The 18454-nt window shown below is 38.8% G+C and overlaps 1 protein-coding gene across 2 annotated transcripts in view; it reads left to right on the forward strand.

Annotated features, from left to right (window-relative positions):
* Nucleotides 1-14065, forward strand: part of TGFBR2 (transforming growth factor beta receptor 2) — a 61041-nt gene extending 46976 nt beyond the window's left edge. The window contains exons 4-7 of one of the 2 annotated variants that reach the window (XM_007422833.4): nucleotides 2006-2805; nucleotides 3273-3414; nucleotides 10182-10312; nucleotides 12732-14065. In XM_007422833.4, the coding sequence (XP_007422895.1) occupies nucleotides 2006-2805; nucleotides 3273-3414; nucleotides 10182-10312; nucleotides 12732-12911 (1253 nt within the window). In that variant the 3' untranslated portion in view covers nucleotides 12912-14065. The remainder of the gene's footprint in view (nucleotides 1-2005; nucleotides 2806-3272; nucleotides 3415-10181; nucleotides 10313-12731) is intronic. The other variant, XM_007422834.4, reaches the window with a different exon arrangement.
* Nucleotides 14066-18454: the final 4389 nt, after the last annotated feature.

Here is an 18454-nt window from a genome sequence, read left to right on the forward strand (position 1 = left end):
ATTCAGAAGAGCCAAGCTCTATTTTTAGCAAGTTCAGCAGCCAAACAGCCATGTTTGCACAAGAAAAATATATTTCTGGGGTGGGATTAGTTAGAGAACATAGAGTGCTCCTTAATGTTGTTTCATTCAGAAATGTCATATATGTGTGTGTGTGTGGGTGGGTGTCTCTATCACAACAGCACAATGCAAAATCTGTATACCCATATGAAAGAGGCAGAACTTGTTTGCAAGGGCACAGCGTTGCTTTCGGGATTTTGATGAAAACCTCTGATCCTGCAGATGCTCTGCACCCACATGTTATCCAAGAACGACAATATAACCCAACCAATTTTGATATTTGTGGAAAACCCTTACATGTGAAACTTCTAGAAGGTCTGTGGAATGGAGAAATAAGAAAAGAGTTAAGCTGGTTCTCTATTCCATCAGCCCTTGTAAAGGGAAAACAGATTTCCCTGTACAAGAAAAACTGGATGTTATTGAACTATTAAATAAAAGGAGAATGCAAATGTAGTTTGCCTTTCAACAGCAAGAACAATTGCTCATTCATTTTCTTTTACATCTAGAACTTCTGACATCAGGAAGGACATACCCCAGGTCCCACCTGCTAGGGAGTGTCATCTGGTGGAACCCAGGAGGAGAGTCCTCTCTGTCATGGCACCCCTACCCTCTTCATCATTCCCCTGAAGATCAGACTTGCCTGATCCTACTAGCTTTTCATAAGGCCTTGAAAACCTGGTTTTGTTGAGTCTGGAGCCCCAGACATTTTGTTATGTGGTTTTTATGTTGTTTTTTAAGTATTATTAGCCTTCCAGAGTCATGAATTTGAGATGGGTGACCATACAAATTGGATGGATGGATGGATGGATGGATGGATGGATGGATGGATGGATGGATGGATAAATAATGTAAAAAGAGTGATTTGTCCTTAATTTTATTTTAATTCTTTGAAGTTTTGTTTTGTAGTGATTCTTGTAATGCCTTGATTGTATTATAGATAACTTGAAATATATTTAATATGAACTTAAAGGAAATTTAGTGATTTTTACATCTGTGTATTTTCCATCATATTGACCTCCCCTCCCCACCACCCCAACTTTAAAACCTAGGCTAAAAACAGAATTGGTACAGACAACCTCAGAGTGTGATTACACAAGTTATTCATTCCATTGTGGTTACAAATTCCAATGTTGTACCTCACTGGACTAGATTTTTATCTATGGTATTGAGAGTTTCACACTAAAAAAAAAAGCAATTGTTTCAGGGCACACAACTTGTTCTACTAATCTAACTTCACAACAAAAATAACAATGACACATCTTTTAGTCTAGATTAAGCTGCTTCTTTTTTTCCCTGTCTCATGAAAAATACCCCAGTTAAGCAAGCTGTTCTCCAGCACAAGACTGTCAAGCTGAATCTGTGAGGGTACTTGAAACAGTCATTGTAGTAAAATGCTGATTAGTTATTGTTGTAGCTGAAATGAAAAACTGAGCTAGACCCAGCTCAGTATTTGTATTCACATGCACACAAGCATTTGCAAATAAGCCAGAATTCCCTTTTTGTGCCAATTTAAAATGCTGAAGAGAAAAACACTATATTCTTAGCATTCCTGTAATCTTACAGGATTCCTTAGTACTGTAGCTCCTTATCCTGTTGTAAAGTGAACTATAGTTCTATAATTATCGTGTGTGACTGTGTGTACTTTTGAGTCAGTGTTAACTCCTGGCAACTGCCTGGACAAGTCCCTGCGTTTTCTTAGCAAGATTTTGGAAATGGTTTGCCATTGCTTCCTTCCCAGGGCTGAGAGACAGAGACTGGCCCAAGGTCATCCAGCTGACTTTGTGCCTAAGGCAGGACTAGAACTCACGATCTCCTGTTTTTTAGCTTGCTCCCTTGAACCTCTACAACAAACCGACTCTCTTCTATAATTATACGACTATAATTACCTTAATGGCATTTTTCTATATTTTGTAGCAGTTTCATTTAATGTTTTATACCTTTTTTCCAGATACCACCTCAAGTACAGAAGTAAAATATGTGATACTTTTGGTCGCAGTTATATGCCTTGTCCCGTTGCTGGTGATTGCCATTGCTGTGATCATTATATTTTACTTTTACCGTGTTCAGAGGAGGAGGAAGCTCAACAAGGCATGGGAGAAAAATGTGAAGTCCAGGAAGCACAAAGACTGTAGTGATGTTTGTGCCATTATGTTGGATGATGATCGCTCTGATATCAGTTCTACGTGTGCTAATAATATTAACCATAATACCGAATTGCTGCCCATTGAGTTGGACACTTTGGTAGGCAAAGGGCGATTTGCAGAAGTCTATAAGGCTAAACTGAAACAAAATACATCAGAACAGTTTGAAACAGTGGCTGTCAAGATCTTCTCCTATGAAGAATATGCCTCCTGGAAGACTGAGAAAGACATCTTTTCTGACATAAATTTAAAACATGAGAATATCCTACAGTTCCTTACAGCAGAGGAGCGCAAGACAGATCTAGGCAAACAATATTGGTTGATCACTGCTTTCCATTCAAGAGGCAACTTGCAGGAGTACCTCATAAAACACATAATTAGCTGGGAGGATCTCTGGAAACTGGGTGGCTCTTTGGCTCGTGGGATTGCCCACCTTCATAGTGACCACACACCTTGTGGCCGACTCAAGACACCTATTGTCCACAGAGACCTGAAGAGCTCCAATATCCTGGTAAAGAATGATCTGGCCTGCTGTCTTTGTGACTTTGGGCTGTCGCTGCGGCTGGATCCAACTCTCTCAGTTGATGACCTGGCCAATAGTGGGCAGGTAAGCTGAGGCATGAGGAGCAATTTGGAGAGCTAGAGGATTTTGATTAATACGTGGTGAAATACCTAGCTTTGTGATGGACTGACTATGGTTAGAGGCAGGCTTGCATAACTGCATGTCTTCCCTTGTAGTATCTCTTCAACAAAATCTAGGCCATCATTTGTAAAGGGTGGAGGGCAGCTTTAGCTCCAACTGCATTAGTGTCCTCAGTGATGCTCTTTTCCTGGCAATTGTTCACACTTATGGGGAAAACCATAAATATTACACTTTGAGACATTGCTTAAGTGGTGATTAAACTTTCTTCTGGGCCACACAGTCATGAAAATCGAACCTATTTCCATCTGCTTAGTAGTCTCCCATCACCTACATAGCTGATTTTGTTTTTGAGGTAAAATATTCAGTGGTGGTTCTGCATTCTGAATAGATAATTCCATTTAAACCATTTTAACTTTTGTAAATGCTGACAGGTTGGTACAGCAAGATACATGGCTCCTGAAGTCCTGGAATCCAGAATGAACTTGGATAATGTTGAATCCTTCAAGCAGACTGATGTGTATTCCATGGCTTTGGTTCTGTGGGAAATGACATCTCGCTGCAATGGTGTTGGAGGTACGTTAGATCCTATAGATTTAATTTTTTAAAGCAGATGTGATTATAACTTCTTGTCTATTATGTTTGCATGAGGTACATTTATTACCAAGTTTAGAGAGTCTTGCAGTGTTGTTTATAGAAGGTCTCCCTTTCAGGCAGCTTTTAGCGCTAGTGAGATAACCTTTGCTTCAATAATAGAACTGTGCCATCAAGTTATCTTATTTAGGCATGTTCAAAACCAAGATCAGACATTCTTGCTGACACAGAGATTAGCAAGCAAATATCTGCACATACTATTTATCCCCTTGTTCGCAACAATCTTGAGTAAAGTCATTTGGAAAAAAAAGGAGTCCAGGTCATAGGCAGCAGGAAATAAGCACTTTTGAATGGGCTCATTGAGAGATGGGAGACATAGATCCTCCCTTCCAGCAGTTGTGTTAAAAAAAACTAGTTTTATCACTGCTGGCTTTGGTGGAAAGTTCCTGACTTCTGTGACTCCACAGTTCTCTATCACAGTGGAATGTAGGAATCTTGGCAAGCTACAAGAAGAAGCCATCTATAGCTAGATGAAGGAGGATTCCTCAGTCCCAGTGCTCATTCCAGAAACACATTTAGTTGACCAGAACAAATCAGTTTGTTGAGAGAGATGAGAGATACTTTCAATACATACAGACCATTAAATACTTTGGAGCACCAGAGTTTAGTTTGTAATTTGTAGTTAGGTCAGGGGCTCTCAAATTGTAGGCCACAATCCTTTGGAGGTCTCTGATCAATGTAGAGCAGGGTCACAGAATCGTTTTAAAGCTGATGATGCTGGCACCAACATTGCTGACAAAATTGGTGCTTGCTTTGCCTAGGCAAGCCCTCAGCAGTCAAAGGGGGAAAGAAAGCTTGGAGTAAACTTTGACTGTTCTCCACAAGGAGCACTTTCAAAACTTTCTTCTACTTTGGTTGGCCATAGTCACAGGAGCTAATGCAATATTACAAATTTTGAGATGCATAAATTTAAATGTAGTTATGAAAAGCTAGTGGTGTATTTATTTCTTGCCCAATCATTCATTTTATGCATGAGGGGAGGTCATAAAAATTCATTTATCATTTTAGCAGGTCAAAATACCACAAAGTATGAAGATCCCTGTTAGACCTTTATTGTTTTAATCATTTTGAAAAAGAAAATGAAAAGCTGTTAGGATTGGGGCAAGGGAAGGACCTTGTTCTTAAAAGTCCAACTTAACTGCATTTCACAGCTTCCCCTTTTAAGGCATGGATGAACTGTTTGTTCAGGAATACTCTTGCATCATTGCTGATTCCTGAGATCTTTTCCTGTTTCTGTTTGAGTACCCTGGAATAGTGCCTAGGGAAAGAACCACCCTCACAGCAGCTGTGCTCAGGAAGTTACAGAGATGCATAAAACTGATACAAAATTAATGTAATCAGATGAGAAAAATAATGTGCTACTTTAGATCAAAAAGGATACGGTGTCAATCTCTTTAAAGAAATTGGTCCTTGGACATCACAGTGCATAATGCAAATGTTAAATATGTAGGCAAAGTAGGAGCAAGCTTGAAGAATGATACAGTAAGCTTGGAATTACATCTTGATGAAGCAAAGAAATTGCCAGCTAGAATAAATGGTTATGATGGTAGATACGTATATAAGAAGTGATACTAGGAGAGCTTTGTCAAATAAATGTAAGAAGATGGGATGAATTTTTGAAAAGAATGCAGGTCACAACTGCATTCTTATGTGTGTATGAGTTGAATTAAATGATGAATAGTGGAATTCTGGAGAATTTCTGTGTAGTATATAAAGTTTGTAATGTGCCCTTAAGTTCAGAACAGAAACTTCTTGATTTTCATATATGGCTACCTTTGAGTCCATCTAGCCAAATCATCTCACTGGCTTCCTTGAGGTCTTCACATTTTCATATCATATTAAAATGTTATGACTCAAAACTTGCACTTGGCAAGCTCTATCCCATTACTGTAGGAGGTAAATACATAGATAGATAGATTATGTGCCATCAAGTTGGAGTTGACTCTTGGTGACCACATAGATTTTCTCCACAACGTTTTATCCCTAACCTGGTTCTTCAAGTCTTCCAATGGGACACCCATTGCCACTGTAACTGAGTCCATCCACTTCGCTGCAGGGTGTCCTCTTCTTTTTCCTTCCACCTTTCCCAGCATTAGCACCTTCCCTAGAGAAGTAGGCCTGCATAATGATTCCAAAGCAGGATAATTGAAGCCTGGTCATTTATGCCTTGAGTGAGAATTCTGAATTGATTGTTCAATGATCCATTTGTTTGTTTTCCTGGCTACCCATGGTATTCTCAGGAGTCTTCTCGAACACTAGAATTCAAAAGCGTCAGTACTCTTTCTGTCCTGCTTTTTCAAGGTCCAACTTGCACTTCCATAGATTGTCACAATAATACCATTGCTTGCATTATTCTCATCTTTGTTAAGTTTAGACGCATTATAGCATCTGAATATCTTTTCCAAGGCCTTCATAGCTACTCCACCAAATGCTAGTCTGCAGTGTATTTCTTGTCTGCTTGTTTGCTTATTGTTAATGGTTGATCCTAAAGGCAGAAGCTGTCTACCACTTCAGTATCTTCACTGTCAATTCTAAGGCTGGTTGTTATACCTGTTGTTGTTAGTTTGGTACTCCTGGCATTTAATTTAGCCCCATTTTTTCACTTGTCTGTTATTTTTTTTGTCCTTGTCTTTTATTACTGGAGTTGCATTTTCAGCTATCAGGGTAATATCGTCAGCATAGCATAGGTTATTAAGTAGTTGTAAAAACAGGGGTAGGGGAGACCATATGGTGTTCTGTGATATTTATTTGTTTAAATACATTGCTTACTTTAATTTAAATGCAAATTTTATGACAAAGAAGCATTGTCTTTCAAGAATGAGACTATGATATGTGTAAGGGTTGTTTGCTCACCTTGTGAGGTGGAGGTGAAATGAAGCATCTTCTAAATACAGTCTCAGTACCTTTTGAGCTAGCCTTGCCTCAAAACAGAAGATATGAATAACAGTGTAGTTGTAAATGAAGGAACAACCTTAGGAAAAGGCCATTCACTTACTTGTTGGACAAAATGCTTAGAAACATGTATGTGGGAAGAAGTTGTAGCTTGCTCGATGTTTCACCAGAGTGCAATTTAGAAGCCATATTTAGAAACTCAGCAACGCTGCTTATAGGAAAGCTTGAGGTGCTTGCTTGGTAGTTCAGTCAGCACAACAGCTGTATACCAGATGTTATGCTTTGTGAGAAATATCATTTCCATCCAAACAATTTTCCTTTGCAACTGACATGGATACTCTGAGAAAGGAAAGCACAGCAAACATTAAGTGATCTGACAGCCCTCCCAAAGCCGCTTGTTTTCAGTATCTTTGTTGCCTGTACATGTCATTAGTCAGAATCAGCCAGGTTACCAGGGAATTATTTGAAAAATACCTTTCCAAATAGCTTCTGCTCTTTGAGCTTCTTTAAGCAATGCTGGATTACCTGAAATGTTTGCTGGCTTTGTCTGAAACAGTGCATTTGGATTAGGGATGAAAGTACAGAAAATGGGTCCATTGGAAGGTTTGGGACTTGAGGTTTGCCGGGAAGACAAGTTTAAATACTTTGGAAGAAGAGTAGTCTGCACTTCATTTTCCAAGTGCTCAAAAGCTTTTGGTGTTCAGGTAAAAATCCATGGCCAATTTCCCATTGCTTATAGCAGGCAAGCATCAAATGCAGTGGAAGAAAATTGAGCCAGTTGCATTTTCTTCTGCCACTTCATGAAAACTGGCACAGGAACTTTTGATTCAGTTTTAATATCAACACTTAAATTATAGAGACATGACAAAAGAAGGCAAAGCTGCTATTTTCCCCCAAACAGTTCTGTTTCCAAAATGTGTGCCTTCTTAATGAACTGCTTTTCATTAAAATTAAAATGAAGTGTATGAGCCGTAGCCCCCGCTCTTTTGAATGAGAGTAATCCTGTATGCAAGTGTGCTGATTTCCCTTTAAATTGAGTCATTGGCTTCTTCCTTTTTTCTCTACAGAAGAAAGCTTGGCACCTTTTAAAATGCCCTTTATTGTGCTCCAGGTCACACTTGTTTCCTTAGACTGGCTCCAGGAAATATACTTTGTGTCTGTTATTGTGTCCATGTTTCAGTTTTGTCCTGCATCCTTTTATGTCAGAAATAGATTACGGGGAATTATCTCATTCAGCCTATCAGTGCTCAGCAAGCAAATTGTATGTTGGATGATTGAATGTGTCCCTTAGAATAGACCTTGACTCTTCATGAAAATGTGCAAATATGAAATACACATTTAAATGCAGTAAATGCCATTCGAGAAGCCACAATGATTTGGGCCCCATTCAGTTCAGTGTATTGGTTTAATCCAACGTTTTTTATACTGCCTACAGAAACCAATTCTAAAAACAACATGATACAAAGCAGACCTCTGGTCTAAATAGATGTTATTTCTCTCTATTTCTCAGTGTGTACTAGTAAACTACGGTGTGGTTTTATCAAATAAAATTAAGGGAAAGCAAGAAAATAAAAAAATTCCAAAATAGATACTTGTAAAGCATAGTTGCAGATCATCTGTAGCTCACTGCTAGAGGTACGCAGCTAAGCAGAGTGGATCCGGACAAGTCCACTGTGCTTTTATTTTTAATTTTAGGAATTATTTTCTGATCTGGCAAATTCCCACACTGCAGGGCAGGAAGGGAGGGATTTGACTTATACTGGATTCTTCATAACAGGAGTTTAAAAAGTGGTTGTTTGGCCACTTTTCTTCTCCTTTATCCTCTTCCTGCACTGCTTGCTTCTTCCTGGACTGTGAGGGTTAGCCCAACTTTCTGCCTCTTCCATATCCCTTCTCTTTCCCCTCATTGGCCACTTCTCCCACCACGTCTCTGCTTTTTCCTTTGGTGATTTTTTCATTCCGCTCTTTCCGCTTTTCTGCCACCATACTCCTCTCTGTTTCAGTTCCTGTTTGCTTTCCCATCCCTTTCCTCATCGCCCAGCCCAGAATCCAGCTCTCCTTTTCTTATTCTTCCTTCCCCCAGCACAGGAACCGGTCCAACTCCCCCATCCCAGAAGTAATGAGTAGGAGCATGTGTGTCCATGTATGTATTGTGCTTGTCTGTAAATAGTTTACCCTCATCCATTTTGAAGCATGGACTGCAGTGTGCCTCTCAAATTCATGGGTGGGTCTCCACTCACCCTAAGTTCACACCCCTGTTTTATAGTTTGGCAGGGACAATCACATGACAGGTCCACAAAATGCTGGAACAGAACTTCATAAAGAGCTTTTTGTTGCTATAAGTATAAAAGCTTTTTTAATGTTAGAAATAAATAACAATCTGATATACATTGGATGAAAGACAAATCATTTTCCTCCTATAGTGTGGATGCCCACACCAGGATTCTGTATAAAATCTTGTGTACTAACATGCATAAGTTCTTTGGTTCAAATCCTAGCATTTCTAGATGAGCGAGGGGGAAAAAAATCTGAAATACTAAGTAGGTGCCATCAGCCACTGTAGATAATACTGAGCTGCATTTTTATATTTTCCCAGGTAGGTGAATGTTGCATTTTAGCCCACAATGGCTGGGTGTTGTACTTGGTTATTGAATTCAACCATTTTCTGGATCCAGACAACAGTTCAAACGTAAATTAACAAAACTGGCTAGGTTTTCACAATGCATACAAACAAAAACAAAACAGGGTTGAAGCTAGTCAAGTTTGGCATATGATATGAAGGTATCTAAGTTTGTCATTTAGCTGGCTAAAAACGTTGCATGAACACAGCCCAAAACTTGTCAGACTTTACCAATACAAACAACATCTGGGTTGCCACTTGTATTGCCTTTAGGTTTCCCTCCATCATTCCACCTCCTGTTTCTTCTTTTCTTTTCTTGGGAGGAATATAAGCAGCAAGCAAATGAAATTCTGCGTTCTAAAGAAATCTATTGTAACGCTTGCAGTGAAGCTTTGAGTAGGTGTTCTCAAAACTCTTGTGCCTTTTTTACACATGAAGCACACAACACGATGCAGAACAGCATTTAGAACATATTTAAATGCACATTCTTGTATACACCCTTGCCTTCCTGCAAGCTCCATCTGCCTTAGTTCAGTTTTCATGTCTGTTCCAGAACTGTCTTGCCAAATCTTAAAAGGAAAAAAAGCTTCAGCATATACCCAAAATCATGTAAGACCTCCCAGTTTGGGGATCATAATAATTTGTAAATGGGGATTGAGTTGGGTTTGAATTTCTTTTGGAACCTGGGAGGGTTGTGCCTTGGCTTGTTTTGTTGTTAGAATTTAGTTTTATATTATGTTTCTAAATATCTTCTAATTCCTCAGCAAATAGAAATAAGAGAAACAACCCTGACAGGTTCTTGAAGGCTTGGGGCAAAAGCATATTCTTGAGACTATTTACCTATCTATAGGTCTCAGTTTTGTATCCTTGGGAGAGAGATCATCACAACCTTTCAAGGCTTCTATTTTAATTTCAGGAAATGCATCCCAGACCTCCCACTGTCATTTTCAACATTTTTTTTTTTCTCAGATAAATGACAGTGATAGACAGCCTAGCAGTATTGGCAAAAAGGAGGCTCAAAAACAAAAAATGCAAAAAAACAAAAAATACTGAATTCAGATGATAAAGAACAGATGCTAGGAGCAGATTCTGTTTTATCAAGGAGAGACCAAAATGGACTTCTTGATTTTGATCTTTGAGTCTAACCAAGTGTCTTCATTTTTGCTTATTCTCTTAGCAGAGGTGAAAGACTATGAGCCACCATTTGGTTCAAAAGTGCGAGAACATCCGTGTGTAGAAAGCATGAAGGACAATGTTTTGAGGGACAGAGGACGGCCAGAGATTCCTAGCTCATGGCTCAACCATCAGGTAAGACAGAGTCTTGATTATTTTTGGAGGCAGACAGTTCATGGGGGAACTGGCCAGGCGTCACAGATAGTGGAGTCACCACAGAAAGCATATTTCAATTTTTGAAATTATTTAATAGATAATTTTCATTCAAGACAATAAAACTAATATTACAGTATAATTCCAATAATTATTTCTATGTTTTGTGTTTCCCTGTGAAGTCCTTTATACTGGACCATTGAATTCAAGGAACAAACAGCAATGGGGAAAAAATAAAATTAAAAAAAATACATAAACATTTTGCCCCAAGATTTCTCAGAGTTGTAAAAAGGCCCTGCAATATGAGTGCTACTCAATGTGGCAGAGTGATATTAGAAGCACTGCTCCAGTGAAGTGTTGATAGGATTGCAGCTCTGTTCCATATGTCTCCTTTTCTGCTGCGTTATTTCTCTCAGCTCTGCCTTGTCAAGTTGCTGGAATTTCATTAGTATGGACCACTTTCATTTTTATTCTTCTTTCACCAGGGCATCTTAATACCATAAACCACATTAGGTCAATGGAGTGACTCTTTGTATTAGATTTCAGTCCAAATTATACTGAAAATCTGCCTTTGGTATTTTCAAGTTGCTGCTAAAATTCTTAGTTCTTTTGCAAAACTTTAAAACTCAAAGCAGTTATTACTGCTATATTTAGCTCTTCTGTTTTCCCAAGCAATTTCATTTTTGTGATACACCCGTTATTCATAGTACTAAATTTGAAATGGATTTTACATAGCCTTCTTTTTCCTCTCCTTCACTTCTTAATGAAGTTTGTTGACATTACTGATTTCAAGTGAATGTTTAACATTTAATTTAACTCAATGTTGGTAATTTCAGAATGCAGAAAAATCATATTATTTGTATAATTCCAATACCAATGTACTGTTGACAACTGTCAACATCAGCTATGAAGTAAATTGTACAATTACACTTTGCTTAAAAAAAAAAAAGGACATACTAGTTTTCCCTCTTTCTTATGACCAAAAAAATTCTCCATTGAAATAAAAGGCCAAACACTTTAACGTATGATTTAATGAATTCATATGCATGAGCTAGAGGCAAGAAACTTCATAAGTGCTCATATCATTAATATCTGCCCAACACCTAATCTTGACAGGGCTGCATTTAGCCATTATGTTTCTAGAACAAAGCACCCACAGTGGAATTCCCATTATGGGAGAACTGTAATTAACATCACAATAGCTTGAATACTACAACATTAACAGCAGAGGCTTGGAGCACAAAAAGAAGTTTGTGCCAGCAAACAACCTTTTGCTCTTCTCCTTTATCAAGCCCTGAATCAGCTGAAACTCCTGGAACCCTTCTGTATCTCAGTGAAGAGCAGACACAGGGAGCTCTCCGGGATCAGATAAAACCAGTTTCCATATATAGAGCAACATTCTATGGTAAACAGGAAAATTCACCCAGAATTTTAATTTCACAGTATATAACCATGGGTTAATAAATAACACAGCCTTCAGAGGGCTGCAAGGCAGGTAGATGGTGAAAAAAAGAGGAAAATCTCCTCTTTCATTTATTTTCATGAAGGACAGAACTTCTTTCTTCAATAGCATTATTTTGAAATTCATGCCTTTTAGTTCACTTGATTTTTTTTTCATACTTGGACAATTATTGATAAAATTAGTGGCTAGCGGGGCATGCCCTACTGTTAGATATCAGTGGGAGCTGCCTGGAAGTATTAATTGCAGGTGTCATGAATGAACGTGATAGTTATTTATTTTGTTATTTTTTATGTATATTGCCATATATAGAAAAAAAAATACTTGGTGGATTTTTTGCTTAAGTGTCAAAATAACTTGGCTATTTCAGCATTATGCACATTGTGGTGGCTGCTGTTTTACCCTAGCCAGAAAAATGTCTTGGTCCATTCAAGACAATTCAGCGGGCATCTGGTGATTTTCCCAAGGCCATCTCTTCTTGTAAATATTGCAAGCACATTGTAAAATCCCAAACTCTATTCTCACCACCACCGCACAGCTCCCTCAATCGGAGAAAAAACAAACACAAGTATGATTATCATTTTACTGTGGAAACTTCAATAACAAAACAGAGCTTGGTAATATTTATTGCAAGTAATACCCTCCCTAATATCTCAGTGTATGTTCATCTTCCCTAAGATCAAAAGTGACTTGTATAAGTAGTAACTTGAGAGATTATAACTTGTGACAAGCTGTGTTTCCTGTTTTCATTTAAGAACACACAGACACATGGTGTAAATTAGAATTCTGTATTTTCCTAAGCATGACTATTTGTAACAGGAATACTACACGAGAAGATTTTGTATACATTTATACTCTTTGTAGACCTCTCACTTTCTAAAACCATTTATTGAGTTCTGTGCCTTCCAGAGTTCTAAGACTTGCTTTCTGTGCTCATTTCAGGGTATCCAGAAGGTGTGCGAGACCATTGTTGAGTGTTGGGATCATGATCCTGAGGCCCGGCTGACTGCGCAGTGTGTAGCTGAGAGGTTCAATGATTTTGAGTACCAAGACAGACTCTCGGGAAGAAGCAGTTCAGAAGAGAAGATCGCTGAAGAGAGCTCTGGCAACAGTGCCAAGTAACAGCTGACAAGACCAGAGCAATGTCCACTGTTAGGTTCTTCATGCTCAGCCTTGAAGTAAGAAGGAGTCTTTACCGTTGGACCTAGTTGCTGTGACACCGAAGAGCTGCTTTTTCCTCCACCCTGCAGCTCCAGAGAAAAGAAATGACTTCATGGGGGAAGCCATGATGGGCCGTGTGCAGCACCGTGGCATAGCAGTCGCTTCCTTAACTGTGCCATAGGATAAGCTATGTTGGTGCTTCCTGAGAAAATCAGATTGTATTACAATGCCAATAACAGTTGCACTTTATCAATGTATAACTGTATATAAAACTATGGAAAAGCAATAGTAGGTATACATACAGCAAAGCTCTGCAAAGAGTCTTCCAGGATACTTCTAATAGATAGAAAATTGCAGATATCTGCTAAGATACTGGCAGCAGCATTGCCTTACTCACCTCACCCAAACCACAGAAACCTGTAGGTAAATTACACTACAAATGCTATCAATTGCCACAATTTTTTTTTTTATTCCTTTCAGTTGAGGGGTAAAGAATTAGCAACTAGTAGAGTTTGGACATATTTGAGCTTTTTTTAGGGAAAAAAAAGTTCACCTAACTATGCAATGGTAATTCAGCTGGTTCCTGAATGTTTAGAATTTATGGGTTAATGGACCATTCCCAGTCGGGTTTTGTTTTGTTTTTCTCTTGAAACCTCATATAATTTGGAAGGTTTTCCTTTTTTTTTTCCCTTTCATGTCTGTACAAAGAATCATCATTCATTCCCCTTCCCTCTCTTTCGACTTGCACTTTGTGTTATCAGCCTTCCTACTGACTACAGGTTTCCCTGCCCCCACTCTGTGGAACTGGGCAGCACCAATTATAATTGTAACAGATGTTTTGCATTTGCCATGCATTCTGGAAAAGAAAAAGTAGATTCCTTTCCTCCCTCTTTTCCTCCATCCTTTTTGGATCAATAACATCATGTCTCGTTTCTTAAGCCCTTAAATTCACACTTGATTTTGTGCCCAGGAGGGATAGCAGATGAATTCCTTCCTGAGTGTCTGGATTTCTATGATGCTTTGGCAAAGATTTACTCCACACTCTGGGCATGCTTTGCTTTTGGTCCTTGTAACATGCATCGTAGCCAACCCTGCCTGCAGTCGCTTAGAAATGCTACACATTCCTAAACTGATCCCCACAGGCAAGGCTTACATTCTTTCAGTCTTCCAAAATATTTAGATTTGGAGCTGGCCTCATCAGGAACTTTTAAATGACAGGATTTCAACTGTTCGTGTTTTCTTGCAAGGTATGCATTTTCCAACCTAGTGCCCTCCAGATGTGTTGGACGGCAAATCTGCGATGAGAGTTGGAGTCCAGCAGAACCCTGGGAGGGGGATATCTCTGGTAATTGATCCTTTTTGAAAGTTGTCAATCTGGCTACAATTGCCTTGCTGCTATTTTGTATCAGGAGGGGTTCTTTCCTTTCCTTTCTTTTTTAATTTCATTAAAATTAGTCAACGCCAGAAACAATCCTTCAGAGTTAAAAGATGTATTACAAAGTGCAATCCTTTTTCATACAGGAGACAGATGTTTTTCTGAGAGATCCTCTTTTGTGTATCCAATAGAAAAGAAAAAGTATATTCGTATAGGAATTTTTTAAAATTTATGGGGAAAAATATTTATTTTTAAAAAGCTTTTCTGTGACTGCCTTTTATGTTAAATGTTTTAGAAATATTTAAGCATTAAGTGGGCAGAAGCTCAACAAAATGAAACCAGATTTTAAAATGACAGGCAATGTACTAAACTGTGGAGTTACTAGCAAGACGGGTTTAGAGAAGGCGAATAGTGGTGGGATCTAGTGACCTCTAGTGGTGGTTGCCTAGAGCAGCATCCCAAAAAAGAGCTGCATGGGAAAGAAATATGAGCTTTATTACAAACGGGAAAGCAGGGTGCATCTGTGTTGCATACCTAAATTGCTAATTTCAGAGCCTGCTTTAAATGCATCTCACTACCATTTACCTCAGTAGTTCAGGTGTTCAGTCTGAAGGCCTTGAGCACAGCTCCCTGAAGTTGTCGCTCTTCTAAAGTCACCAAATGGTATTGTTTGAAAAGACAGGTTGGATAAACTATCAAATATAGGGAGTCATGTTGAAGATAAATAATTTCATTGCATTTAAATGTAAGTGAAATCAAATAATCTAAAGCAGTGTTTCCCAACCAAGGCAACTTTAAGGGGTATGGACTTCAACTCCCAGAATTCCCCAGCCCATCCAAGAGTTGAGGTCCACACCTCTTAAAGTGAAAGAGGTTTCTTAGTGATGAGAAATACTGATCTAAAAGAGGGCTAGACAGAGATGTGGTCATTAAGGGAGTCGCGCCCAATTTTACCACCTTTTTTGCTATGGTCATTAAGTGAATCATGTGGTCATTAAGTGAATCTGGCTTCCCCCATTGACTTTGCTTGTCAGAAGTCAATGGGAAAGTCACAAATGGCAATCATGTGACCGTGGGAGTGCTGCAATGGTCGTAAGTGCATGGGACAGTCATAAGTCACCTCTTTTAGTGCTGTCGTAACTTCGAACGGTCATTAAACAAAGGGTCGTAAGTCAAGGACTACCTATAGTGGATAGTCATGGCTATATGCTACTTCAGGATTCAGAAAAAATCCTGAAAGAAGAAGAATCCTGAAAACCGTTTGAAAACCATTTGCTGGCGAGTCATAGCAGGGAAAGGAAGCTGCCTTCCAACCCTCTTTGAGGGTTTCTCTGAAGCAGCTGCTTCAGTCATGAGAAACAGCATGGCAGGCTTTCATAGATAGAAGGCCTTATGTATAACACTTCCAGACCTATCCGTTTAGCACAGTGTTTCCCAACCTTGGCAACTTTAAGACACGTGGACTTCAACTCCCAGAATTCCCCAGCCAGAAACACTGGCTTAGGAGATTCAAGCAAGAAGAGCAAGGTCCTTCAAGCAAGGTCAGTATTTAAATTGGCAGCATATACATGCCTAGGTCTTCCCTCTGAAACTGGGGTGTATGTGTCTGTCATGCACTAGCAAAAACCTGAGAGAACACTCAGCTCCTGACAACCCTTAACCTTTTTTGTATTACTACATTTAAAGGGAATTTTTTAATTTTCCATGAAACACTTTTAAAGTACAATATATATGAAAATAGGAATGTCTGCGTATCTAATCTTTTTATCAGATTTTTTTCAAGCACTTACCATATTTTTGTATAAATAAAATCTTGTACCCATTGCTTTTGTTTAAAGTTCTTATTCATATTAAAATACCTCAGAGCGCTTCCAGAGATAAACCCCCAGATTGACAACATAATTCAAGCTTAGGCAGCATTGTGCCTGTGGGTCCTGTAATGATGTGCCCATGAAGACTGTTTCTGATGTGCATCTGCCCATATGACTTTATTTCTCTTAGATTCTTTTAATTAAAAATAAGCAAATAGCCAGCATACTGTACAGCACTAGCTTTTAATAACAACTTTATTCCCAAGAAGGCCTCTGGTTACCAAATAGGTTCCAAAATATTCTTACATAATAAAAATGGAGGACGGCTGCTTGGAAGCATGCCTGCCTGCTCAGAAGAAAAGTCGAAGGTAGACTGAGGTTGTACAGATTGTTGCAGGGAAGGGGGATTATTTTAAGAATGCAATAGGGAACACACCCACCAGTTTGCCAACTAGTAAATTTATTCCTGGTTAACAGGCTAACCACACTCAGGGAGTCAGCATTAATGGCTCTGTGCTGAATCGGAGGGCAATAACTAGTGAGATTCTGCAAGGATCAATCTTGGGGCCAAAATTATTCAACACTATTATTAATGACATGGATGATGGGATTAATGGGCTTCTTATCAAAGTTGTGGATAACATAAAATTAAGAGGTCTGGCAAATGGCCAAGACAACAGAACAAAATTGCAGACTAATCTGGACAGATTGGAAGACTGGACCAAAAGGAGAAGAAAAGATACATATACAAGATTGGGGATTCATGGATTGGAAATACGCCTGTGAAAGACTTGAGTGTGATCTCCCCCCTCTTTTACTGCCTCCCCCCTCTTTTCTTTCTTTTTTTTTTTTTTGAGTCAGTCTTGACTCCTGGCCACTGCCTGGACAAGTCCTTGCAGTTTTCTTAGCAAGATTTTGGAAGTGGTTTGCTGTTGCCTGCTTCCTAGGGCTGAGAGAGAATGTCTGGTCCAAGGTCACCCAGCTGGCTTCATGCCTAAGATGGGTCTAGAACTCACAGTCTCCCAGTTTCTAGTCCGGTGCCTTAACCACCACACAAACTGGCTCTTGCTGGCTACTTTAGCTCTGTGTAATTTGTATTATAGCTAGGCAAGCTCTCCATCGATTGGAATGAGTGATTCAGGTATTCTGTGCTGTTTTCCAGAACTATTTCATATACACAAACTTCTACCTTGACAATCAAGAACCATCTTGTAGATACGTGGATAGGCCTTGTTGAACATCAGTAAGGGATGCTAGGATTCCAAGTAATTTGTTCAGTCATGAAAATGCATTATATGACTTAAGAACAATAACACAGTTTCAGACGAATTTCTCCTATCTGTAAAATGGGGATTCTAGTTATATTTATGGGGTCATTATGACAATTAACAGTTTACACATATAAGCTCTGCAAGCCCTTCATTTTAAATACTGGTGTGTCAAAGACAGTTTGAGAGTAGTTTGAAGCAGATTTCTGAATCACCAATGAATGTAAAGTCATCCTCAATTAACTTACATCCTTCCCCTTAATTCACTTACTACTTTCAGTGATCTCCTGCTTTAGGCAGAGAAGCACTGGAAGGAAAGTATAATAATAGAGACCATAATATGGAATAATGCAGTTCCCAAAATATTATTATTTAATAATACTATTTAATAATAATATTTTATAATAGTAATGTATAAAATATTATTATTATAAGCGAGTATAGAAAACCATGAGCAGCATCACAGAATACCACCCACAGTTACAGCAATGGACTTCCAGTGTCCTCCTTGTGCTAGACTCCGCGCTTCCAGACTCGGACCGCAGAGCCACCTCCATGTTCACAGATGAGCTGCGCAACAGCGCGTCTTCTTCGAGCCCGAAGGACTACCATTTAATATGGAATAACACAGTTCCCAAAATAGTTTGTATTATAAGTGAGTATATAAAATATACAATTTCGTCAAATTAGTCAATAAAATAATATAGATGGTATAAGAGCATGTTTGAGATCCTATGTACAAATCTATCAACATAAAAAAGAAAGAGATGACAAGCAATACGTCTATGCTAGAAATATAAATGGTCTGGAAATCCAGTAATCCATCACAGCTACACATTAAAGAGTGTGTTTGTAAGTCTAACAACAGAGACAGGCAAATGCATTAACCTTGTTTTTGCTTTCTTTTTCATCTTCAAGTAATATCTGTTTAGCTTTTGCATATTAATTTGTTAGAAAAAGCGTGTATCATTATTCACACATGCACTTAAGTATGCACACTTCCTACTGTGCTCACATCTGTTCTTCAGAGGAAATGCCTTCTTACTGCTA

The sequence above is a fragment of the Python bivittatus genome, unplaced genomic scaffold (genome assembly GCF_059951505.1).
Source record: "Python bivittatus isolate LINGU-HERP-01145 unplaced genomic scaffold, Pbiv_v1 ctg000610_np1212, whole genome shotgun sequence".
Taxonomy (NCBI): Eukaryota; Metazoa; Chordata; class Lepidosauria; order Squamata; family Pythonidae; genus Python; species Python bivittatus.